This window comes from Dermacentor andersoni, chromosome 6 (assembly GCF_023375885.2).
Source record: "Dermacentor andersoni chromosome 6, qqDerAnde1_hic_scaffold, whole genome shotgun sequence".
Classification (NCBI taxonomy): Eukaryota; Metazoa; Arthropoda; class Arachnida; order Ixodida; family Ixodidae; genus Dermacentor; species Dermacentor andersoni.
Genome location: NC_092819.1, coordinates 112,312,868 through 112,339,431, shown reverse-complemented (window position 1 = coordinate 112,339,431; position 26,564 = coordinate 112,312,868). Strand labels below are relative to the sequence as shown.

General features: G+C 46.4%; 1 protein-coding gene across 1 annotated transcript in view; it reads left to right on the top strand.

Moving 5' to 3' along the window:
• The window catches only part of nompB (intraflagellar transport protein 88-like protein nompB), a 119,936-nt gene extending 93,685 nt beyond the window's left edge, over positions 1-26,251 (top strand). Inside the window, exons 19-25 of the mRNA XM_050170999.3 lie at positions 2,777-2,888; positions 7,767-7,882; positions 8,198-8,316; positions 12,205-12,311; positions 17,944-18,022; positions 20,594-20,719; positions 23,438-26,251. Coding sequence (XP_050026956.1) covers positions 2,777-2,888; positions 7,767-7,882; positions 8,198-8,316; positions 12,205-12,311; positions 17,944-18,022; positions 20,594-20,719; positions 23,438-23,562 — 784 coding nt within the window. The 3' untranslated portion in view covers positions 23,563-26,251. The remainder of the gene's footprint in view (positions 1-2,776; positions 2,889-7,766; positions 7,883-8,197; positions 8,317-12,204; positions 12,312-17,943; positions 18,023-20,593; positions 20,720-23,437) is intronic.
• The last annotated feature ends 313 nt before the right edge of the window (positions 26,252-26,564 follow it).

Sequence of the window (26,564 nt, the reverse complement as noted above, 5' to 3'; positions counted from 1 at the left end):
CTCATAATTCCCGCGTTCCCATACTGCCCCTCGTGCTCGTGCCACTGCTCGTGCGTTCGTGGTCTTCCACAGCTGGCTCCGATGCCGCTCGTAATTCCCGCGTTCCCATACTGCCACTCGCGCTCGTGCCACTGCTCGCGCTTTCGTGGTCTTCCACAGCTGGCTCCGATGCCGCTCATAATTCCCGCGTTCCCATACTGCCGCTCTCGCTCGTGCCACTGCTCGCGCGTTCGTCGTCTTCCACAGCTGACTGCGATGCCGCTCATCATGCCAGCGTTCCCATGCTGCCCCTCGCGCTCGTGCCACTGCTCGCGCGTTTGTCGTCGTCTTATTCCACAGCTGGCTCCGATGCCGCTCACAATTCCATCGTACCCATACTGCCCCTCTCGCTCGTGCCACTGCTCGCGCGTTCGTGGTCTTTCATAGCTGGCTCCGATGCCGCTCATAATTCCCGCGTTACCATACTGCCCCTCTCGCTCGTGCCACTGCTCGCGCGTTCGTAATCTTCCACAGCTGGCTCCGATGCCGCTCATAATTCCCGCGTTCCCATACTGCCCCTCGCGCTCGTGCCACTGCTCGTGCGTTCGTGGTCTTCCACAGCTGGCTTGGATGCCGCTCATCATGCCAGCGTCCCCATACTGCCGCTCGCACTCGTGCCACTACTCGCGCGTTCGTCGTCGTCTTATTCCACAGCTGGCTCCGATGCCGCGCACAATTCCATCGCTCCCATACTGCCCCTCTCGCTCGTGCCACTGCTCGCGCGTTCGTGGTCTTCCACAGCTGGCTCCGATGCCGCTCATAATTCCCGCGTTCCCATACTGCCCCTCAAGCTCGTGCCACTGCTCGTGCTTTCGTGGTCTTCCACAGCTGGCTCCGATGCCGCTCATCATCCCAGCGTTCCCATACTGCCCCTCGCGCTCGTGCCACTGCTCGCGCGTTCGTGGTCTCCTACAGCTGGCCCCGATGCCGCTCATCATCCCAGCGTTCCCATACTGCCCCTCGCGCTCGTGCCACTGCTCGCGCGTTCGTGGTCTCCTACAGCTGGCTCTGATGCCACTCAACATACCAGCGTTCCCATACTGCCGCTCCGACTCGTGCCACTGCTCGCGCGTTCGTCGTCATCTTATTCCAAAGCTGGCTCCGATGCCACTCACAATTCCATCGTTCCCATACTGCCCCTCTCACTCGTGCCACTGCTCGCGCGTTCGTGGTCTTCCACAGCTGGCTCCGATGCCGCTCATTATGCCAGCGGTCCCATACTTCCACTCGCGCTCGTGGCACTGCTCCCGTGTTCGTCGTCTTCTTCCACAGCTGGCTCCAAAGCCGCTCGTAATTCCCGCGTTGCCATACTCCCCTCGCGCTCGTGCCACTGCTCGCGCGTTCGTGGTCTTCCACAGCTGGCTCCGATGCCGCTCATCATGGCAAAAAGGTCAATGTTAATTAGGGCAGAGTTAATTCAGTTACTCGAACCCACGACCTTGGGTGGGAGTCGGACCCTCGAGCTAAAGTGGGAGTCAAATCCACGATCTTTGGTGTTAAAGCCAAAGTAAATTGTAGAATGTTATATAATTTATAATTAAAGATGTACTTGAATCCAGCACCTTTGGAGAGAGAAAACAAGTAATAAAAATAACAACGCATGTAATTTAATGAATTTCGCTTGAGCGCGCAGGCTTTCGCCCTCACCCTATTTGGCGTATGTAAAAGTGGCTGTCAGTTTTGTTTATGCAACCCTCCAATCTCTGCTACCTCTGCAGTTATATAGGGCATGCAACTTCTGTTAGGCGTGCCATTGACTTAGTAGCGCTAGGCGAAACACAGTTGCATTGGATGCGCATGGCGTGCTCTTGTGTCTATGCATGCTTGCTCAGTGCGTTGTTTCTCAAAAGCGAAGAAAACCGCTTAGAGCGCTGAATTAAACCTTCTAGTTTATTTAAGCGGGATTGACGAAAAGTAAATATCGATGACATTGACGACAAAGCTTGATCAATAAGTTTCCTTTGTTGCACAATTATTTTGACCTTTCACAGTGCTCACAGGGGTGAGTTCAATTGCCATGCCAGTGTTCAGGAACAAACGTAACGCTCATATATGTAGGAATGCCTGGAACAAAACTATAGAAATAGTTAACCTCCTTTCTTCTCGTTTATTACATAACGAGGGTCTCGAATTCGGCAACATTGATGCCTTCAGGTAGCATGTGCGGGTTTATTGACCAGTTGCCTTCACCGAAAAAGATCACGTTCTCGTGACGCCTGCGGCAAAAAGGACGTTCCACGTGCGCCGCCAAGGTCTGTGAGTGGTGGCGCTGGCTAACACTCCCAGGGTTCTGCTAGGACACATAAATACCCAGGAAAGTGGATGGGGAATTGGCGCCGTGGTAGCTCAATTGGTAGAGCACCGCATGCGAAATGCGAAGGTTGGGGGTTCGGTTCCCACCTGCGGCAAGTTTTTTCATCCACTTTAATTTCCATTCATTTATCGGTTCTTTATTTCATTTATTAAGCACAAGTAATTTCTCCTATGTTGTCCTTGGTGTTAGTGTTTGTTGGCTTCTTATGATATGACTAATAAAAATCGGGCCCCTCGGTTAACCCCCTTTCTTCTCGTTTAGCTCCCAGTAGGTATTTTCATAATAGTGGCTTCGGCAGTTATTAGTTGGATTGTTTTGAATATTTTGAGTATCCATTTCAATAGGCCGCCGAAAACGCCGGTGACAACGATGCTACTTGCGAGAACGTCGTGGACACTCTAGCACCCAGCTATTTCGCTGCAGGTACCAGCAGTTGGTGACACTAGTGCCTACAGACCCAAACCTGCTCTCGAAGATCGGAGACATTTACGACTCTCAAGGGGAGAAGCAACTGGCCTTCCAGTACCAGTCGGATGTAAGTAGCGCGGCTGAATGAGAGATCATTTGATAGTGAAAATAAAGCGAGTGCTCGGCTGAGCGCTACGTTGAACAGAAACCAATATACAATCGACGTTACAATGAAGTTCACAACTGACGTTCACAATGCAGGGCAAAGCAAAAGGGCTATGCATTATGGAGTGTATCATGCTAGTGCATATCTCGGAGAGATTGCAACGCATTCGTGTGTTGCAGATTAAAGGGACACTAAAGGCAAATAGTAAGTCAAGCTAAAGTGATAGATTAGTGCACGAGAATCTCTAAGGTGTCAATATTATAGCGAACAAGGCCTTAATAATCGAGAAATCGAGGTAAATGCAGGACATGATTAGTGACTGCCCTGGGACATTCAAGCACTTGCCCGATGACGAAAGCACTCCTTACTTAAATTGTGTCACTAGTACTCAACTACTCTTTGCAAAAAAAAAAAAAACATCATCGTATCGCATCGTCAGTTTAAATAAAACGCTACATGTCCAGTTTTATTTCATGTTCAGAAAAAAGAAATTCAAATTACCGTTGGCAATGACGCGGGCGGACGAAAGGTTTCGTTCTTACTCGACTCTGCGCCGCCCAGACTTTTGCGTTTCAGTGCTTTCCTGATCGCGTAGTGCTGCGCTGGTTTTGCTGGTTCGCGAAACTCGCACAGACTGCAAGTATCAGAGAATTGAACTTAAATGTGGTGTAGAGGGATGCCCGAGCGGTCTACGCCATTTGACCAAAAAGCAGCTGCGGCGGTGAATCCAGCCGCTCTGTCTTGGCTCGGTGCCGCCGTCGGTCCGGCGTCGTTTTACTTACCGACTGCAGCAAAGGGCGGGGATGGCGTATGCAACGTCGCCACTCCCCCGGTTGGGTGGCCGGAGGTTTGAATTTCGAAAAAGGTATTCGGACTCTTCAAGTACAATTTTCTCGTAAGCTAAGTGTTTTCTTGGCCTGAAACAAGCGATGCGAGGTTTCTGGAATGGTATTTAAGCATTACACGTCGGCTTAGTATATGCTTTTACTGTCCCTTTACTTTCATAATGACGCTGAGAGTAGATGGAAAGATAGACGCCTCTCTGTCGGAATTACGCCAGCAGCATCCCCGTCTATATTGTGGTTAGCGTTAATGCGATGCTCCACCAAGGCGTTAGATCTTGCGTTGTGTTTCCTTACATCGTTTGGATGCTTCTAAATTATTCTGCAATGTTTCCAACCTCACGTATGTAAGATTTGTCGCAGTTCTCGCAACGCACTTTATAGACTACATCTAGATACCCTGAGGTTTCCCGAGAGTCTTTGAGCTGGATGAGCTGCTTTAGCTCGTCGGCAGATGGCTATGAAGAGTAGTGTGGGTTTCGTTACTCTGGTTCACTGCCGGCAGAATGAACCCAGATCTGAACAGTGCAACCCTTTATTTGGATATAATGGAACACAATCGGGCCAAGCTTCTGAACTATGTTCTCAACTTACGCATCTCCAATACTGAAGCGACAAATAGAGAAAGCCCCGCAAGCCAACATTGATGGATAGACAAATAGAGGGCAGTGACGCTGCTGAATTACCCTCGCCAGCCCGTCATGACGTCATGAATTTTCACATCGCCTACTTCGATGAACTCAATTGTTTAGGGGTGACGAGGATTTAACTGTATTCTGAAGGAGCGAAACACTGAGAAAAATACTGGCTCCTAACCCCGGCTAGCTTTGTTGTTTTCCTATAAAGTACGTCGCTCCTATCCACTACGGGGGATTGGCCATTAAATCGGCTAGCTCTTTCACGCCACACTTGCGCCGGGCCTTTGCTTCTACCTTTGTGCTGTTGGGGCTCCTTGCCCGGTGAGGGATCACTTGTGGATGTGTTGCCAACAGTTTTCACAGCACTTAACTATAGCAAGTTCGCGAATTTTTCCTGTGCTTGAAGGACCCACACAATAAAAAAAATGCTGTGAAGTCCATGACGGCATACTGACCTTCCAGTCTTGGGGCTCTACAGCGAAATAAACAGAAGTTCCAATGATTTTTTGTTTTTCACATATGTGATCAACCTTCTTATGTCGTATGAACGATAATGAAGTTTTGAAAGAGTACTTTACCAGAGAAAGCTCATTTAGCGCCGATCTTCGTTGTCCTTCCAACACTTAGCTGAAAGATGAATATAATAGAAGATTAGGTGTAGGGTACGTCATTGATTGTGGCACGATGGCATACTGGTGGAGCTGTACGGAACGCCATCGAAACGTTTATTCTACCGGAGTCGTCTTTCATACAAGCAAGACCGATTTGCTTATTAAACTGCCCTCAAACTTTGCATTTTGGCTGCTGATCTTTAACTTGATGCTTTTCGGAATTGAGTAAGATCGCACGCGGAAATAACAGTGTGATTTCAATAACATTTCAAAAGTTCTCTAATATGGGGCTGACGGGTTGCAGTTGGACGGATGGATGGATGGATGGATGGATGGATGGATGGATGGATGGATGGATGGATGGATGGATGGATGGATGGATGGATGGATGGATGGATGGATGGATGGATGGATGGATGGATGTTATGGGCGTTCCCTTTGGAACGGGGCGGTGGGTTGCGCAACCAAGCTCTCACTATTATATTGCTTAATGTCCTACCCAGGCTAAAAAGAAGAAAAAAAAGACCCACGATGAATTCCCATAACCAAATTTTCTGACTCCTTATAGTGGACTTCGTTTTTGTACATCTCCGTTTTTTGTGGTTTCTCTACGTTCTGAACGCACTGTGGCGCGACCTGGTAGCAGTCATAGAAATTGGCAGGGTGGTAGAAAAAAGACGCCGCCCTGTAGTGGAACATGCGGCTGGCTCGTTGTGTGCTTTGTTTTGAGTTATGGGCGTAGTTCTCGCATTCGCAAAGTGCGTGCCAAGTACGTTGGATATTGCGCGCTACCGCCTGTAATACATGTCGCGGAAAGCGGGCGCTACTCGTCCGGCAAACCGTGCCGAAGGTGGGCGGATCCTGCGACCGCTCCAGACTGTATACGTTGAGCAGCGCGCGTTCCCCAATAGTCGTTACGGTCATCATTTTTCCATATGCCACGCTGGAGTTCTGAGCACACCATACTGGCGACGTCATCGCCGGCGACGAAATTGACTGGGTAGTAACACGGGCCGGACAGCCGGTATCGCTTGCTTTGGTTTTGTGTTGTGGCTTCATTTCTGATCTTGTTAACGCGAAAGCATTATATTCCCCATTGCGCGAAAATCGGTTGGTGAATTTGCGATGGGGAAGCGGTACACGCAATGAGGCGAAAGTTCTTAGAGCGGTTGATTTTGTTTCACAAGTTGCTGTGGAAAAGAGAAAAAAAACCGGAACGTGGTGCAGACACTCGGTTACAGCATGAAGTTAGGGGACTGTACATAAAGAGTGACGTTTAAACAGCCGCTTTCACATATGTTGCTGAAAACAGATGGAGAGCGAACGCTACGATTGCTGCTGCATCATTCTTTCTATGTAAGTAGTATCGCTATGCGTGAGCGCTACCCTATACACACGCAATCGTGGTGTTTACCGGTGGCTATGTCTGGAAACGTGCTTCTGCGGCATAAGCATGTATATGTGGCCGGCAGTCAGAGAGGTAAGCACATACCAGAACCGGTCAAGCACCAGTCACTGTGTTAAAGTAGCAGCAACTTATTGATTATTATATTATTGTGGTTAGTTCGTATAGGAACCACGATTACGAGTTAGTGCGCGCGCTTAAGTGAATGGATGCATATTGCAAACGTCTGCCGTTTCAGCTTGACACCGCGTGACCTGAGCAGTACACACTTGAAGGCGTCTGCATCTGCGAGTTCTCGTGCGCAGTGCACGCATTTTGCAGAGCGTATTGGTTCCTAGGCTTCGGAAGGCGTGGTACACCGGCTACCATGCCCAACATTCTCTGGAATTTCCGCCACAGCGCAGCTCAGATGAGCAGATGTACCGCGGCCTCTTACATTCACCAGAAAGGCCTCGCGTTTTGTACGAACCGAAACCAATAAGCGGGGTGCGAGAGGGTTCTGTTGATGGGCGTTTCCGCAGTGTCGCCTGGGTAGTCCGTCACGGCCCCACCTGCGATAAATTTCGTTACTGGACATCTAGACACAAAGATTTTGAGATATTGCAATCACACGAGAAATTTCGTGGGAATGCGTGTGCTTCTCACGCATTCAGCACACAATCGTGGCTGAACTTTTGCTTCGCACGTTGTTGATGTTGCGTGTTAAACCAACTTTCTGGCTATTTCTTTTGTAATTTCAGGCCACAGTGGTGTGATGTAACAGGAATTAGCACATGTAGATTGTTCATCCGCGTCCGTGACTGACATTTCGCGATGGCTCCAAGCTTTTTTCATTGCAAAAGTCAAAAAGTGTGGCAGCAACTGGGGCTGCATGTGCAGATGTGCTTATGCGTGAGAACTCCGTAACTTGACCGCTTTCCCTGCATGTATTTCTGCGGGTGTTTGTTCTTGCACACTTTTGAGTTCGTGGTCTTGCGTCGCCGGGTATAAGTCATTTCCTGATAGTAATTGATTACTAGTTATATCTTCGAGAAAAGAAAGAAGGATGTTTTGTGGTTACTATTGCATGAAAGTTGTTGGAAGTCATAGAGCATGAATGACTGCAAATAATCTATTGCTTGCCACATGTTACGAATAGGCATGCTTCGGGCTCCCCGAACCTTGGAATTGTTGCGCAATGATGAGCGCTAATTGAGATGAGACCGATTATCACGCTTTTATGCTTGGCCGATAGCTCATGCACAAATTTCTAATGAGGTTTGCCCGGATCGTATAAATGGCGCGTTGATACTTATGCACGCATGCGCAAGTCGGAACCATTACTTGCTTGCCTTCGTTGCCAGTCTTATAGGTATTTCCCATCGAACATCGACATCATCGACTGGCTGGGGGCGTACTACATCGAGTCGCAGCTTTACGAGAAGGCCATCAAGTACTTCGAAAAGGCAACCATTATTCAGTGAGTAAGCTGTTGGAACTTGCATGCACGAGCATGCAATTTGCAGGGCTAATCCATTTCACTGCTGTTAAGCGCTTACATATCTGAATACTTACTGCGCGCACTGCGTTAGAGACATTACAAAAGTGCGTGGTAACTCAGTCAAAATAGTTACCAATACATGGGACCAATGGATTTGTATACAATGTATATTGCTAATTGAAAACCACCACATGCGGTTCTCTCTTTGGTCAATGTATAGACAGCAGAGACCCTAATAAGGCACTTTCTCCATCGGGAGTGAGCAAGGTCTTTAAATTCGATCACTTACCGCAGGCCCAGCCAGGTCAAGTGGCCCCTTCTGGTGGCAAGTTGCCATCACAAGAGTGGGAATTACCAGCAAGCACTTGCCACCTACAGGAACCTGCACCGGAGGTTTCCCGAGAACGTCGAATGTACGTATAGCGCAGCACACGGGCTCTTGCCCGGAACTTGCTGGAACTTAATTCCCGGAACAATTAGGTCACTGCCATTAAATGATTTCCTGTTAAAAGTTAACTACACCTGATTTTATGTATTTCCTTGTTGTTAGTGTATTGGCTCATTCTCGTTCTTGCACTGATTCTCAGTGTTGCTCTTGTTTTGAGTTTCATTTGTGTCATCTGCCTTATTTCATGTGAATTTTTAATATGTTATTGCTTACTTGTTTTTTGTATGACTTCTTTTTGTCTAACCCACTCTTACAATAGCCCCATAAAGGGGCTGTAGTATGTATGTATAAATAAATAAATAAATAAATAAAAATGAATATTGAGACGGTGCTAATGTGCTAGGTCACGCATGTGATTGTCAAGTAGTAATTTTGTCACTTGACAGAATTTCTTGCATCTGTGAAAATAGCATATTCTTGGACGTCGAACGTCACAGCCCAGAACCTCTGACAGCCAATAGGACAGCCGTAGCAGATGTTTGCTCATCCAATGCATGTAGGGGATATGATTCATGAATACGCCGCCCAGGAACTCCAAGAGAAAACAAGAAGAGACTTTTTTATATCAGTCTCTGGGCCTTTATGAAGGAAACCTTCGCTGGAATGCCGGTACGCGTGTCAAATACAGGTCTTATTCCACGCGGAGAGCTTTCCAATCTTTTCCCCTACTAATTTTTCTCAGAAGATTGAAGGGCAGGATAACCTTGGTTTAAGTGACCAGCAGCTACACAGAACGTATCTACCCCTCAATGTTTCCGTTTATATATAGTGTGCATGTTTATATTGGGCGGTTGATGCCAGCTATGAAATTGATGCTGATCGGATTTCCTCGTACTGGTCACTTAAAGAGTCAAGAACAAAGGACAGTTCTCATGACTGTAATTTCTTCGTGACAGTAGGCCCTCTTAATCTCTAAGAAGACAGCTTTTCCGCAATAAAGCAGTGTAGAAACTATGGTGTCGTAAATATTGCTTAACTTCAGCCTGCAGCTAGAGAATGGTTTTTTGTGTTACTTTACATCGATCATTTTCAATTACGAAACGAAGAATATATAGTGGGCCCGAACGTGCAAGTTTGCAGTAAGATAAGGGCTTGAAGAGATTAAATGAATCCGAACCATTAGTGTTGTTTCGAAGAAGTCATGGTTGAAGAAGTAATGTGGAAACAGTTAGCTAATAACTAATTACGTTTCGGCACGAATACTTGTTTTCATCGAAACGTTGGCTTCAGTGACATTTTTTGTTCGTCTGCAGTTAATCACACACGGTCAGTGGGTGTCATTTTTACACAGTTTGACCAACATAATTTGGGTTGTGCTTTTCGAAAAGGTTTAATGTCAGGCACAAAATAGACTTGCCGAGGCCATTTGAAAAATGGTATGTCATGACAGCTACATAAGATAAGTTGTCACGCGTCGGTTGGGCGCCGCCTTAAATGCGTGAAGCTACGCAGTTAATCATCTCTGCGGAGTAAATTGCGAAGGTAGCTTTGTGTCTTGTGACGTAACTAACTCTCAAGGACAGGCAACAGGCCTAAAAGGCTAGAGATAAAGAGAGTGCAGGTCAACACGACTGGTACTTCTTTTCCTTTGTTCTAAGCAAGCTGCTTCCGTGCCCTTTAGAATACACTACAACCAAGCACGATTAATTGCAGCCTCTGTTGTGGGGAAACTCCCTTGCGGAAGGAGTGCCGTATTACTTCCAGTTTCATGTAATATCGCTAGCAATCTTTCCAGAAAATCTACTGTCATATTGTTCGGGTCACGTATAGTCGGCGAACACTTGCGCCATTTCGAACGTAACTAGCGCTGCGTAGTAAACGCGCTACGTGACAAATATCATGTATCACTTGTTTTGAGAATGCTGCGGAACGTAGAAACATAAACGTCAGCATGCGCCGGTCAATTCTCGATTGGCTGCATTTCTTGTGAGCGCAAAACGAGCCATCTCTGTAGTGACTCACAGTGTTATGTCAGCTTGCTGAGTGACTGAAAACTGTGAAAGTTCGTGCAGACTCATATGTAAGACTGAGCAGTTTAACACGGACCAAATGGGGAAAGATGGAGATAGTAGGTGACACATGCTATACTAACGAGTATTATTTTGTAAGTTGCAAACTGCGAAAAAGAAGGAAGAAATTGGGTTTCAGTGCAGAGAATTTCCTGCCTCTTCGCCTCTTTGTCCTTGTTACGCCGCCCTGCCCAAGCACAACTACGCGTATGTGAGCGTCGCTGGCAGATAGTGTCGCATTATAGATGAAAAAATCGATAATCGAAGGGAAACCGTGTCAAGTGCGTGCAGGAAGATTGGTGGATTGAACAAGCGGCTGCCCGATTCATCCGTGTGATAAATTTTATTTAATTTATAAGCAGCTCTGTAGATGTATGCCGACTGCTAAACCATATGTGTAAAGACGGTGAATGCGGGAGATGGAAATTCAAGAGGAAGAGCAAAACGTGAACAAGGTGAATGCAGGAGCCAACGTTTCGACAAGTGGACTTGTCTTCTTCAAGGCGACCTACGCTTTCCTCGCCACAGTATCTATAGGTGGGGTTCTTCTAAAGGGGAGAGGGTGTGAGGCGGGAGGATGCGGAAACAAGGGAAAATGTGTTAGCGTGTCGAATTGAGAGTAAAGGAACCCTGTGCACAAGATCAAAGCCAGAGCACTTTACCCCCCACCCCTCCACCCCACCCCGGTCTGTCAACGCACGCGCGTTAGCCGGCGTGTCAAGGGCGTCTGACACGCCGGCTGAAAAAAAAAAGGAAAGGAAAGGAGAGAAAAAAAAAGAAGGGGGGGGGGGGGGTACGCCAAGAAATCAAACGAAGTGTTGTTGCCTATAGCTTGAAGTTTAGCATAGCGAATAGATTCTAAAGCTCCCTTTGAAACGTTTATGCCTATTGGTTGCAATGTCGTGAACTTATGAATAAGGTATGATTCTCTGTATTTTCTTTCTCGTTCAGAACGGAAATCTGACTGTCAAATTTCCGTTCTAAACGAGAAAGAAAATACAGAGAATCATACCTTATCCATAAGTTCCAGACATTGCAACCAATAGGCATAAACGTTTCAAAGGGAGCTTTAGAAGCTATTCGCTATGCTAAACTTGAAGCTATAGGCAAGAACACTTAGTTTGATTTCTTGGCGTATCCCCCCCCTTCTTTTTTTCTCCCCTTTCCTTTTTTTTTTTCAGCCGGCGTGTCAGGCGCCCTTGACACGCCGGCTAACGCGCGTGCGTTGACAGACCGGGGTGGGGTGGAGGGGTGGGGGGTAAAGTGCTCTGGCTTTGATCTTGTGCACAGGGTTCCTTTACTCTCAATTCGACACGCTAACACATTTTCCCTTGTTTCCGCATCCTCCCGCCTCACACCCTCTCCCCTTTAGAAGAACCTCACCTATATATACTGTGGCGAGGAAAGCGTACGTCGCCTTGAAGAAGACAAGTCCACTTGTCGAAACATTGGCTGCTGCATTCACCTTGTTCACGTTTTGCTCAAACCACATGTATGGCATTCATAGCAGAATGTGTGTCTGCCATAGCATAGATAGCATACACAACAGACAACGCCATATTCAAAACTTGCCTTTACAAAGCCAATACAACAGAAAGCAAAAGCAACATAGAACAGCATAAACGAGCACTAGAATCAGTACGGAACACTACATAAGAGGTTAGTGTCTCACTTAGTCTCTAAGGCTTGAAACAAGAGAACAACATATGCATTTTGCAGCTAGAATTGACTATGTTTTCAGTAAACGTTTCTTATTTTATTTTTTAGGTGAAGCGTCCTTTTTCATTCCAAACCTTAAACATTATATAACCTCTAACACCATCGAGAACGCGTCCATTGCGCAGGTCTGCGCTTTCTGGTGAGACTCACCAACGATCTGGGCCTCAGCGAATCTGCCGAGTACGCGGCCAAACTGAAGAAGGCTGAAAAGGCGAAGGAGATGAAGGAGCAGGTGAGAAGGGACGATTTTACTGCCTATTATTGCTGTGTAGTTTGCTCTTCATTTCATTGTTGCAGTTAAGCTGCTGGTCAGAAGCAAGAATCATGAACTTGTAGTGTCAACTGCTGCTCCACGCTGATTATGCGGCAAATATTTGCGAAAGCACGGTGCTCATTTTCATAGGCTCCCCAGTGTTTACCCTCCAATAAATACTTTCCCACTTCTTTTCTCCGTTATATTGCATTCCCTCTCGAACAAATTACTCAGTTCTAACGTCTTTAAGACAAGTTGGTCGGTCATGCAAAGGCGTCCATTTCAGGGGAGGTCTTTGGCGTACTTAGTGACTTGATGTTGCGGAGTGTCCGTACTTTTTATCTTGTATTTTATCCTCTCGGCGGTGGCACTGAGCCTCTGCTAGTGAAGCTCGTTGAGCAGCGGTTGCAGACGAAGCATTTCCACCCATTGCGTCGCTCATTGTCCAGAAAACAAAGCGCGAACACGGGATTACATGGCTCGCGTGGAGCGCATTCTCTAGCCGCGGCGGCGCAGGAGAAGAAGCGCTTCCGCAATGGGTCCCAAGCCCACGCCAGCGCTTTGTTTCCATATATGGTATCGGTTGACCGTCTCATGTCTCGTGTGGCACTTCGCTTTCCTCCTCGCGCTGTCTTCGCTCTCGCCGTCTTTCATCCCCCGCTGTGCTCGTTCGCTCGGTTTCGCTGAGGGACGCTGATGCAGAGACGCTCAACGCAGGAACGGGCGCCTAAGAACTGCGCTTCACACATACGCTTTCGATGCATTGTTGCTCTAGGTGCAGCCCACTGAAATGAGCTTAAATGTGATGGTACTATGCTGGAAAAGATTTAAGGCTTGATAAGCAGAGGGGGAAGGCAGCTGGGGAGGATCAGGTAACAGCAGATTTGTTGAAGGATGGTGGGCAGATTGTTCTAGAAAAACTGGCCACCCTGCATACGCAATGCCTCATGACATCGAGGGTACCGGAATCTTGGAAGAACGCTAACATAATCCTAATCCATAAGAAAGGGGACGCCAATGACTTGAAAAATTATAGACCGATCAGCTTACTGTCCGTTGCCTACAAACTATTTTACTAAGGTAATTGTAAATAGAATCAGGAACACCTTAGACTTCTGTCAAGCAAAGGACCAGGCAGGATTCCGTAAAGGCTACTCAACAATAGACCATATTCACACTATCAATCAGGTGATAGAGATATGTGCGGAATATAACCAACCCTTATATATAGCTTTCATTGATTACGAGAAAGCGTTTGATTCTGTCCAAACCTCAGCAGTCATGGAGGCATTACGGAATCAGGCTGTAGACGAGCCGTATGTTAAAATACTGAAAGATATCTATCGTGGCTCCAGAGCCACCGTAGTCCTCCATAAAGAAAGCAACAAAATCCCGATAAAGGCGTCAGGCAGGGAGGTACGATCTCTCCAATGCTATTCACAGCGTGTTTACAGGAGGTATCAAGAGACCTGGATTGGGAAGAAATGGAAATAAGAGTCAATGAAGAATACATTAGTAACTTGCGATTCGCTGATGAAATTACCTTGCTTAGTAATTCAGGGGACCAATTGCAATGCATACTCAGTGACCTGAAGAGGTAAAGCAGAAGAGTGGGTCGAAAAATTAATCTGCAGAAAACTAAAGTAATGTTTAACAGTCTCGAATAGAACAGCAATTTACAATAGGTAGCGAGGCACTGGAATTGGTAAGGGAATACATATACTTAGGGCAGGTAGTGACCTCGGATCCGGATCATGAGACGGAAATAATCATAAGAATAAGAATGGGCTGGGGTGCGTTTGGCAGGCATTCTCAGTTCATCAACAGCAGGTTGCCATTATCCCTCAAGAGAGAAGTGTATAATAGCTGTGTCTTACCAGTAGTCACCTACGGGGAAGAAAACTGGAGGCTTACGAAAAGGGTTCTATTTAAATTGAGGACGACGCAAAGAGCTATGGAAACAAGAATGATGGGTGTAACGTTAAGGGATAAGAAAAGAGCAGATTGAGTGAGGGAACAAACGTGAGTTAATGACATCTTAGTTGAAATCAAGAAAAAGAAATGGACATGGGTAGAACATGTAATGAGGAGGGACGATAACCGATGGTCTTGAAGAGTTACGGACTGGATTCCAAGGGAAGGGAAGCGTAGCAGGGGGCGGCAGAAAGTTAGGTAGGCGGATGAGATTAAGGAGTTTGCAGGGACGACATGGCCACAATTAGTACATGATCGGGGTAGCTGGAGAAGTATGGAAGAGGCCTTTGCCCTGCAGTGGGCGTAACAAGGCTGATGATGATGATGATGATGATGAAGTAGAAGAATGCTTATTTTATGGCAACATGCTATCAGCTTAACTAGTTTGAAAAGCGTCTGTTTCTATAGCCCTGAGGCCAGTTTTGTGCGCCTGCAGTAGAAATTAAAAATTATTTTTGGGGGTTTTACATGCCAGAACGACGATATGATTATGAGACACGCCGTGGCGTGGGGCTCCGGAATAATTCTGACGACCGGTGATCTTTTAATGTGTGCACATACACGGGCGTCATTGCGATGCGCGCCCAGCGAAATGCGTCCGCCGAGGCTGGGATTTCAGCAGATTTCAGGCTAGGACTCAGCAGCGCAACGCTAAAGATACTACGCCACCATGGCAGGTATGCAATATTAAAAAAAAATTAAATCATGGGGTTTTACGTGCCAAAACCACTTTCTGATTATGAGGCACGCCGTAGTAGAGGACTCCGGAAATTTCGACCACCTGGCGTTCTTTAACGTGCACTTAAATCTAAGTACACGGGTGTTTTCGCATTTCGCCCCCATCGAAATGTGGCCGCCGTGGCCGGGATTCAACCCCGCGACCTTGTGCTCAGCAGCCTAACACCATAGCTACTGAGCAACCACGGAGGGTTGGTATGCAATATAGAAGTCATGAACACAGCACAATTCAAGGTAAATTCAGACAATAGGTGAAATGCATAATACTCAGCACAAGACATGATTATAAGTTTCAACTTTACCGCGTTGACTTGTACTGAATATATTACTCCGGAAAACCTGAGAAGTACTTCATGCGCTTATGTTATTCCATGGCAACCATTCCGAAAAGTTTGAGCGCAGGACACTGCCCTACTGCGGACTTCAATCGACGTAAGCGGTTGATTGGCTCGAGGTAGGAGTAAGTTCTTACGGAAAAAAATTTACTGGTGACAACCACTCTTTAATAAAGCCACACTCTAGAGCAACACGAAATCAGTTTAGCCCGGTGAAGTATTGTTTGAACCTGATGTTGTTCGAGACATCGATTATTCTTGAATAAAATGAATACCGAACTCTCCTTACTTGCATTTCGCGCCAGTAACTCACCGTGACGTCACGTATTTCAGAGCTTTTTCTCGGTTGGGGAGAATGTTATCGCAACTTTATAAGCACTTTGAGCCAAATTCACAAAGCTTCTTGTTCTTGAACGCTGTTTGATATGGGTCGGCTGTCCTGTGCTGTTACGAATCCATTTAGCTAAAAAATTCTGTGAGTACATGCTTCTGTTTCCTTGCGATAGCAATTATATGGAAACTCCAGGAGCATTTCAGCCGTCGCCGTCGCCGTGAGGTTCCGTGTAAAGTTCAAGGGCAATAACATCGTCGCTGCGCGCAGTATGCTGTATGTGCGAGTGAAAGCTTGCGACGGTGAGCCGACGGTGGCGGCTCAATCTCGCGCGCGCACTGGGGGAAGCCGGGACAAAGCGCGCCATCTTCCGTCGCCCGCAAAGCTCCGGGTAGGGGAGGGAAGGGGGCGCGTTCTTCTCCGGCGGCTGCTGCGCAAGATGCGGCTGCGCAAGATGCGGATTCGCGGGCAGTCCTATCTTGAAAGCCATCTGCTAGGGGTACGGAGTACGCCGTGTGCTTTATTTTCGCGGCTTAGTTCGCGTTGGCAGGAGAGGCCGCAGAAAGGTCAATTTGCTCGCTGCTGCTGCCGTGTTTCCGCATTCCCAGGGTAAGTAATATCAATGAATCGTTAATCGATGAAATGCACCATACAAAACAATTAATCTTCATCGATGTGTACCTTTCATTTATTCGTCTAAGTGATGAAACCTGTTCGATTAATCGTTTTCGAGAGTTTGACAGGAGTGGCGCGACAATTTTGAAATAATACTTATATGGTGGCGCACGAGCAGGGACTGAGCGAATGTATTAGCCATAACGATGAAGTTAGTGTCGATCCCACTAAATATATAGCATCTGAGCATCTATTATCGCATGCTGGTTGTGTGCCCATTCAATGACGCTGTCGCATTTTCACCCAAACATCCCAGCCAATTGGCATTCCTTCGCTCTGTAGAAAAGATGTTATTTATAATCCTAAACCACTAATTTTCTTTTCCCTTGTAGATGTTGCAATTTTTTGCGTAGTTCAGTTGGACTTCACCTTCATTTTTTCAAATTTTCTTATTTCTTGTTTAACTGTACTGTACAGGGACTCACTAGTGCCATGTATTTTATTTAATTCTGCTCTAAGTGCCCCTATATAACATACATTATTTATCTTTATCTTTCCGAAACCACTAGTGCCGACTACACTTAGCCTTTAACAAGTTAAATAATAAACTTTATTAAACGTTTATGCAATTGTGTTTCAAACTTGGTTCCACCTGTCAAGCATTAAAATAGGGTCCTACAAGAGTAGATAACTGTGTTTCAACCTTTTTAACGGTGCCCGGCAAAATTTCCGATTAATCAGTTAATCGATGAAAAAATCTGCATCAAAAGCGATTAATTGGGTAAAGACTAAATTGATGAATAATTATTCGTTAACAGAATAAAAAAGATGAACTCACCACCCTTGCTCGCTCCAGCGTTTTGACAGCCAATTTACACGGTCATCGAGTGAGATATGCTCATGTTTTCGTGTGCGCGCGTGACACCAGGCTTGTTACGTTAGTTATTAAGCCTATTTTTACAAGTCCATGGTCGATAAAACTGCTATCCTCACTTCGTATAGCCGTCTACGAATTTGCTATCGCAATCGATGCCTTGCCTTTCGGGCGAAACTGCGATTTTCTTGACGATAAACAGCGAGCAAGGCGTCGTCGTTGGTATCGATGTCCAATCCCGGAAGTGTCCTTTGATGCACAGCAAAAATTACGAATCAGACTGATAAGCTCAGAAAATAATTTCAGCTTGCTTAGTGCAGCGTGCCTGCGTGCTTTCGCGCACCTTGTTGCCTGCCACACACCTTCTGGTGACATACGCTAGGTGCTGCCCAACAGCAAGAAGCGGACATAGTTGCGCTATATATATGAAAGTGTCTACTTAATACACCGCGTATTACTTCAGTTTTCAACACTTATTCACATTTTGAAGGGGCAGCGCAATATGACGAAGACAGCAGGCAGGACCCTTCAAGATGTTTAACCAGTACCAACTCGCCCAAATGACGATCCTTCTATATGTATTCACTTTTTAGCGGATGCGCATACTTAGTGATATCCAACAATTTCTGAGTGTTCTTCTAGCGGAATGATTGGAACAAAAAAAAGGAAACGGTGTTCTGCACTGAACCAATTAGGCCATCGCGCTTATAGAAGAGCTGACGAGGTTATCGTTTTTGTTTACAGCGCACGAGCAGCAGTGGAAGTAGAAGTGGAAGCCATCGAAGCAGTGGTCGCCTCTCCAGAGATGGTTCCGCCAGCAGCAGTAAGGAGATTTCGACCAATTAGCGTGTGTCCTGTTTTACTTTTAGGCAGGTGCAATATATTTATTAAGTCAAGACAAGGAATGTGCAATTTAGGACGGCGGAGGATTAAGAAATGGCGCGACCAGGTTCGGTAATTTATCGGTATTGGATGGAGCCTGCTGACGCAAGGCAGAGGCCATGGCTGAAAGAGGCCATAGCCTCTTTTGCATGAGGGACTGTACATTTTGCATGAGGGACGGTACTTACCTGACCAGCGTTGGCAGCATACTTTCCTAATAGGAATTATGATGCGCATAAACGCTTAAATATCCTGTGTTTCTGGTGGCCAATATATGTTGCGATATGTATTTGTAGAAGCGCACCTTGAATTACTCTGGATATTAAGAAGTTACTGAAGCAACAGACTTCGTATAGCTTCGACAGATGAACATGATCAGCTTCTGCTTTACCTGTATCCTGACTTGTTTTCGGCTCCAGTGTACAATACGCTGGGTTATTCTGTAAGAACAGGCGGCGGCCAGTTATGATAGCGAACATGAAGGCCTGTGAGCAAGGACATGCAGTTCTTGTGAAATAGAACCTTTGTGAACAGGGTCCTTAGACATTTCCGAACATGTGCGTCTAGGAAGAGAATTGTGCGAAAGTAAACGCTGTTAGAATGACCGCCAGAAATCAAGATTTCGTAAGGGCGAGATGGTGCGTGGTAATTGTAAGGGTATGCCCGCAAACGGAAACAGTTGTTAGACCAGTAGCCTTCCTGTTTCTTTCTGTGTGTCTTGCATCACAATTTTTTTTCTGGCTCTCCTTTCCATTTGGTGACATATACCCTTACAACAAATTAGGAAAGCCGCTAAACCGTCAGGCATTTCCTTTTGCCCATGTCACGTCAGAATGGATGACAACGTTGAAAGCCTTCAGGTTGCTGTGGCATGCATGAGACGGTGCGAGGTGCTGTAGCGTGGAAATAAGGGGGAACGAAGGTGGGCAGGTGCGCACTCCCATTATTAAAGGCACATGAGCACACGTAAAGAAAGGCCGCTACATCTGCGCCGGCTCTCTAGAGCACTTCCGGGGAAAAACACAAATGATGCCATGACACCGCGCTTCATGGAATACCAACTGGCCCGAATCCTCGTTCTCACGACATGCATGTCACGTTGGCGTGTATCGTTAGCGCAGCGTGTTGGCATAGTCAAATCGAGTACAGTGAAGTTATGGCAAGCAGTGGAATGCTGCTGGTCACATTGCTCTTCTTCTATAGAAAAAGGGTAAATATATTTTAAGAGAGGCCGGTCTGAGGTAAAATTTCTTTAGCTTTCTGCACTGTTTACGAGGAAGATTCGCGGAGATGAATGAAAATGTAAATCTTAAGTTCACTTTCTCCAGGGATCCAAAAGAATCGTATGAGACGGGAAAGAGTCCTTGCGAGCCGTTGTGATAAGGGGACCTGTGTAGCGTCAGGAAGTTTTACATTGATTGCAGGTAGCTTTGTGGAATACGAATTCGGATACTCCGAAAAGTTGGCCTATTTGATAATCTGGAAAAGTAACGCATCAGTCTATGCATATTAATTACACACGTTGTTCTCTATAGTCCTTAGTAGCTGCATGGAGAACAATAGTTGCGGCAGCGTTGCGAGAAGTGAGGACACAATTTATAATTCACCCCAAGCAAAAAAAAAGAGAAGGAAATGAACCTTTTTGGGCTCGGGTACTTTACTACTCTAGTTACGGCTTTAGGATACTGAAAGCCATCACATCTCGCAAAAACGGTGACGAAGGATGAGATACTGCCTGCATTGGAATGCAGTGCAGTCATTCATTCAAATAACTTTATTCAGTGCCCTGTGATTTAGCGGGGTGGGCCTGGACCCCGTCTAGGTTTCGGCCAAGGGCTGTTGGCCTTTGGCGGCTTCCTCGGCACCCTGGACGGTTCAGAGTTGGTGCTGCAGGTCCGAGCTCAGCAATGCAGACTCCCTGCGCGTGCGCAGGTTGTGGCTGTTTGAGGCTGCATCACCGCAATGAAGTATTATAGCTGTACATTCCTATAGGATATGCTCCAGGGTGGCTCTAGAGTCGCAATGTCTGCACTTGGCAGTCGTGTATAAATCTGGGTGTATTAGGTGCATAATAGCTGGACTCGGATAGGATCTGGCCTGTAACTGCCGCCATTCGACAGACTAATTCTTGCTTAATTTTAGGTGCGGCGGGGTGAATGTACGTCTCTGCAATATATGGTGCTGTGTAATTTCGTGAAATCTGGTCATTCGATCTTCCCACTTCCATTCATCGGTAGCGGTGAGGCGGGGCTAACCGAGGCTCGGTCCGTAAGCTCTCGAGCCATGTGGTGCGCCGCCTGATTACTACCGTCTGGTAGCGTGTGAGCGAGCGTCCAGATGTCTAGATGCAGAGAAGTGAATAACATTTATTAATTTATTATGAGCGGCTTTCCACTGCGAACCAAACAACCGAGCTCCTGTGACAGTGTGAGTGATCTACCGAACCGTTACACTGTAAAAGGCGAGACAATAAATCAAAATATACCTGCTCTGTCATTCGTTCCATCCACAGGTACCAGCATCCAGTCGGAGCCGGCGATGACAAAAGCTAGGGCGGCCACTACCAGTGGTAGAGCTCGTGCTAAGATACCACTGGTTGAAGCCGAAGAGGCGTACCAGACGTCACGCAGGGATATAGGTATGCAATAGTGAATGACATAGAAGGAGTCTCGAATAACTTGTTTTCCAAGCGGTAGCTTCTGTCGGCCGCTCTTCTGGTGGCGACTGCCGAATTCCGCAACTGTATTGATGTATAAAGTTTGTAAACAGGGATAAGGTGCCTCAGAAAGGCTGGCCAACGTTTCGATAAGAGGACCTATCTTCGTCAAAGGCGGCCTCGTCATCCTCGCCATGTTAGTTTTAGAGGCTAGTGCAGTGACGTCACGTGCGGTTGTTGTCGGTGGCGGTTGGTTATAAAGGGAAATACTTTAGAGATAATGAATGCTGTCGCCTGACGTCTATGAGCGTCATTCCGAAGACGAGGGGACAAGAGCGGTAGGGTGGGAAGGTGGGCTGAAAAGAAAAGAAAGAAAGGAGAGAAAAAAACGGGGGGGGGACACCAAGAGGGCAAAAAAGAAGAAAGAACAATAAAAAAAGAAGGGGGGCATGTGAGGGCGTTGGGGAAGCGAGAGTTTAGGGAGCATTCAGGGGTGTCGTTGGCGGGATGTTTTTGTGTCTTTAAAGGAGCCGGTCAGGCTGTTAGTGTACGAGTACCACAAAAGAAAAAAAAAACACATTAGTTGAAAGAGTGACTTTAGTAGCATAGCAGCAATGCGTCGAGTAATTTGGAGTAGTTAAGATGGCGACAAGGAGTCTGGGGTGCAATGTATGGGGTAACTGGAATGCAGCGGCATGGTCTTTCAAGAGACGTTAGCCCCAGTAACTAAACGTAAGTGTCGTTACGGAGGTATACAGAAATGGCGATATCCTGTGTGGTTGAGGCGCCGGAAAAGGTATAGTGACGTCTGGGACTTTGGAATGTGTTGGTGAGGGTGTTTCAAAAGACATATAATAAAAAACAGACAAAAAAGAAGAGAGAAGTGAGGGGAGGGACCGAAACCGAAATAACCTTGATGTCCTTGATGCGCCCAGCTGGCCTACAAGTTTCACTACACGAACTTAAATGGTGTTCTCAGAACTTGTCCTCACTTGGAGGAAACGTGGAGGGCGGATTTCCAAGGAAACGTTTTGGAGCCGACATCCTGCGCCGCCTATTGCCTGAATTATAGCTTCGCTGTGAAATATACATGGTGTTTCAGCGAACACTTTCAAACATTTTTAAAGAATTGCCCACGGTGGATATCATAATTCTAGTTCATATACTGTTCTATACGAAGTAGCGGTCATGACTTGCAGAAATAGTGAAATGCATAATCCACTAATCAACAGAAAATCACTAATTAGTTTTTAACTGATTTACCTGATGGCACATATTGTATTTACAAATTTAAAGATGGACGACTCCACGTTTTACGGAAGCTCTGGTTTGGCGCTGTTCAAATTTCTCTTTTACAGCAGCCTCAATCATTTGGAACAGTTGGTTGTTGTCGCCTGCGTGGCGACAACAACCGCACGTGACGTTACTGCACTAGCCTCTAAAACTAACATAGCTACTTTTTAAAAAAAAACTGTTACTCAATACTCAGGGTTCTGTAACTAAATAGCTTTGATCCTGTTTCCGTCCGCGTCTCCATACGGAAACACCGTAACTTACTCACTCTTTTCCACGCCAGTGACCCATAGAACCGCGCGAAAATTTAAAACTACAGACATTTTTCGGACTTGCGTCGTCTATTTCACTGTCGACGAATTAAATTCTGTTTCTTAGTGTTCCTTTTAATTTAGTGTGCCGGAAATTTTTAAATGTCGTACCATGATCGCCGTACGCACTGTTCGATCGTGAGGATGGCAGACGCTCACGTTTTCAGACCATCGACTGAATGATGTCGATCTCTCAAATATGTCGCATCCTCCAGTGGTGAGGATATCAGTGACACCTAGTTTGACGCCTGATCAGCAGAATTTCGTTCGGGCAAAGCTGACCCACAGAAGCAGCACGGACTTTTTTGTGTGTGTCTGAAAATTTTGTCTGCTCTGCAATTTAGCATTGTTTCTTTTAATGTCGTTCTTCAATTTCTCATTTTAAATCACCATCCTTGCTCTAGACGTGCTGCGATTGTGCGAGGCACGATGCGAAGGACCACTAGCGTCAGCAAGTCCAGTCGCCGTTTGCGTAGCGGTGCAAAGTACGAGAACTGTGTGGCGAAAACCAGGGCAACAGCCGGAAAGGCGATGTTTCCCTGTGCATCGCAGCTGAGAAGAACTGTTTCTTTTAATATCACAACCTGTGAACCCGTTGATGCACCATTTGCACAATCTTGATTAAATAAGTTCCTTCCTTTCTGTGTGCCAAGGCGTAATTGCGAAATATAGTTTGTATTGAGTCACGATGTCTCCATATGAGGATGCTATCAAATTTGCATATAATGGTCCTAGAAAGGTTCACTTTTATCTTCCCACTCTAGACACCTAAAACATCAACACCTGGTTGCCATAAAGTTTTCGCAGCAGAATACCATAATTCGTGACTGAAGGGGATACGGTTCTTGTTGCGTATGAACATCGAACATTCATTAATTCGCTCGCTCGCTCGCTCACTCACTCACTCACTCACTCACTCACTCACTCACTCACTCACTCACTCACTCACTCACTCACTCACTCACTCACTCACTCACTCACTCACTCACTCACTCACTCACTCACTCACTCACTCACTCACTCACTCACTCACTCACTCACTCACTCAATCAATCAATCAATCAATCAATCAATCAATCAATCAAAACTGATGCAGACGCTTCGTACGAGGACCCCCTTGGACCCTTGGAGGAAAGGCCCCGTACCGCAGCGAGGACAAGACATCAGGTCGAGGACGACTTCGACAATGACGAACTGGGGGACGACATGCTACCCGAATGAACCGATCGAGGTCCCGGAGGTCGCAAATGTCTAGGAAGAGTGGGATCATTTATAGAAATACTGCGGAGCGTTACGTCACGCAAAAATGTCGATCGTGAAAAAAATAGAAATTTGTCTGTATTGAAGTTTCTCGCAAGGCAAGATTGATGCACGTGGCCGAATGCTCAAAAGGTCATCAACAACGATTGTTTTCAAGTCCGTGAACCGTGAAAAAGAAGAGGTGTTGACGTGGTCGTCTGCGTTTCTTTTTATTACGCGATAGCGTTAAGGGCCCCGTGTGGCAGAAATTCCGGTGTCGGCGACGGCTGTGTTGTCCGATAGAGAAAAAAATTCCGAACCACGCAGGCCCCCTGCGTGGCGCATAGGCGTTACTGAACAAATTAAATTTCTCAAAGTAAAATGAGCCAGAAAATTCAAGTGCGACTTACACGCAACCTAGAAACATGCTAGTACGATATTGTAATTTGAATATACGAGAAAACATAACCCTGTTACGTGGAAACTCAAACACAAAGCCCTTTTCCAGCTGCCGTTGAAGGCCAGCCTTAGCAGGAGCAGCGCACCCCACTCGATTCCGTGCAACACCACCCAGATGGCGCTTGCCTCTGCGTATCCGCGGCAGGAAAAAAACAAAACCAAAAAAAAAAAATCCAGAAAGCTCGTTTTGGTGCACAGCGTTCACTGCCAGCGTTTACGGGTAAATATTACGGTTACATAAGCCGCAGTTGCCAGGAAGCGTGGGAAGCAGTCAGGGACCTTTGGATGTTATCGCGCTCCGCTCTTAAAGGCGGAGCTTCAGCGCCTTTCCAAGTTCTCTTTGGCTAACACAGAATAACTTCATTTACAAACCTGCAGCTTGCTCATACGCACTGCGGTGTGAGACTTGACATACGTAACGAATAGGAACAAGCAAGCGCTGACTTACTTTTCGGTTTGCCTAAATATGAGATACGCTTTCCGGAACAACCTGCCAATGCGCCCTGCTCCAATCATCGCAAAATTTTTTTAATCGAGGCCAAGTTGTGTCCTTCGACAAGTGAGTGCATGGAAGCTCTTGGCTCGTTTTTTTTTTTTCAATTTCACTTTATCTCCCTGAAGACTTCACAGTGAGTTATTAATGAAGGGCGGAATTATCACAATTGTTTCATATACTAATAATGTTATAAACTTTTTCATGAATGGACATGAACGGTGAATGGTGGCTACGTCGTAGGAAAGGCCGTTCTTGCCTGCAACTATAAGGGAGAGAAAAATTCACCGACGATTAGCATACTCCCTAATGCGAAATTTCAGCGCAGCTCTATACGTGTTTTCATTTCGCGATATATTGGCTGGTGCTGGACAAACGATGACAACCGAGACAAAGGCGAACGAGGCCAAACCAAGCAAATCAAACAAGCGCAAGCAAGAGCTGACGCCAGCAGGCGATAGCACGAAATGGCTGAGGCCACCTAGAGTACGCATCGAGCGGTCGGGCGGGTCCGCATGACACCAGTTTCTCGCGCGCACGTCACTAAAAGGGCCGCTCTCATTGGTATCCGCCAATCGCGGTTCGCGGCTTTCATCTCCCGCTCCGTGTTCGCTCTTCCACGTTTGGCTCGTTCGCTTGGTTACGCCGAGACCAAGGCCGAGGCTTGCCGCAGGAACGGGCAACTAAGAGCTGCGCTCTAAAAAGAAGACAAGAATGTGAGAGTACACGCTTTGGAGCGAGCGACACCTAATTAACGACCTATGCGATGTGATATCCTTGCCGATGGTGAAATGAAAGGTGCGTGGGTGAGATCACTGTAAACGAGTCTTAGAAATAGTAGTAGCCTGGCGACACGACGGGGAATGCGCAAGCGTTGGCAGACCAGCTCTGCTTTCAAGGGTGATACGATGATGGCGTACGAATACGCTGAGTGAGTGAGTTTACTAGCACAATTATGTACGGATTCAAGAGTGTTTGTTACGTAGGCTTTATGAGGTCTCCAGGTGTCAGATGCGTATTCGAGCATAGGCCTCATGACACATTTGTATGCCAGAGTCACCGTGCCAAGGACCTTTTCGTAAGTGACGAATACAAAAAAAAAAAAAAAACTTTTTACGGTGGGGCTGTCTATGGCTGTGGTACCATAGAATTTTCGTGTACTATCTGAACAACTATCACCGTCTACGTCTCATACCCCCGTAAGTAAGCAAAAAGTGCAATGGCTCATAGCCCCGTAAGGGAGAGGCTACCACGCTCAGCAAAATGGAGGGAACAGTGCTTACATTCTTTCGAATGACGCATACAAGATGCAGAACAGTATGTCCAAAACTGTCATTATCAATGCCTCATATTCCCGTAAGCAAGCAAAATATGCAATGGCGAATAGCCCTGCATGGTTCATGGCTACTCACTTTGTGTGGGTTAGTTGCGATTACACTAACTTTGTGGTCGTCGGTGATCTCAATGTGGATGTGTCGGTACCGAGAACGGAGTGGTTTACGCGTTTCGTGTTGCAGACATATAGGTTTCGATGCCACATCGATCCGGTCCGAGCAATCATTCAGCGGCGTACGTGCATCAGTTTGACATTATCGAAGAGTGTGTATGCAGTTGGAGTATGCCGATCAGTGTGAATCATAGCGACCACAAACCCATTGTGACCGTCGCTACTAAGTGACAATAAGTGATGCAATAAAGTCTTTACCGCTAGTTTTCTTACACGATGTTTATAACTCTGCTGGTCATCCACCTTCGCAGGGCGGAATAGACTTGAATTTTTGTTAGCAGATGATATCTGCGTTAGTCGATGCAAATAGCAGTCAAACTTTTGAGAAACAGTGATGCATAGCCATTTGAATTGTTTTACTTGTTCAGTAGCCTGTTTTCTATTAAGAAAATAGGGATGGAAATATGACGGTGGAATATTGGCATAATTTTGCCTTTAGAAAACTTTGTTAACAATAGCCAGTTATTCCGGAAACCATGGGGGTAAGCGCATTGCTGGAATGGTGAAGGTCTCTCCAACTTCTTT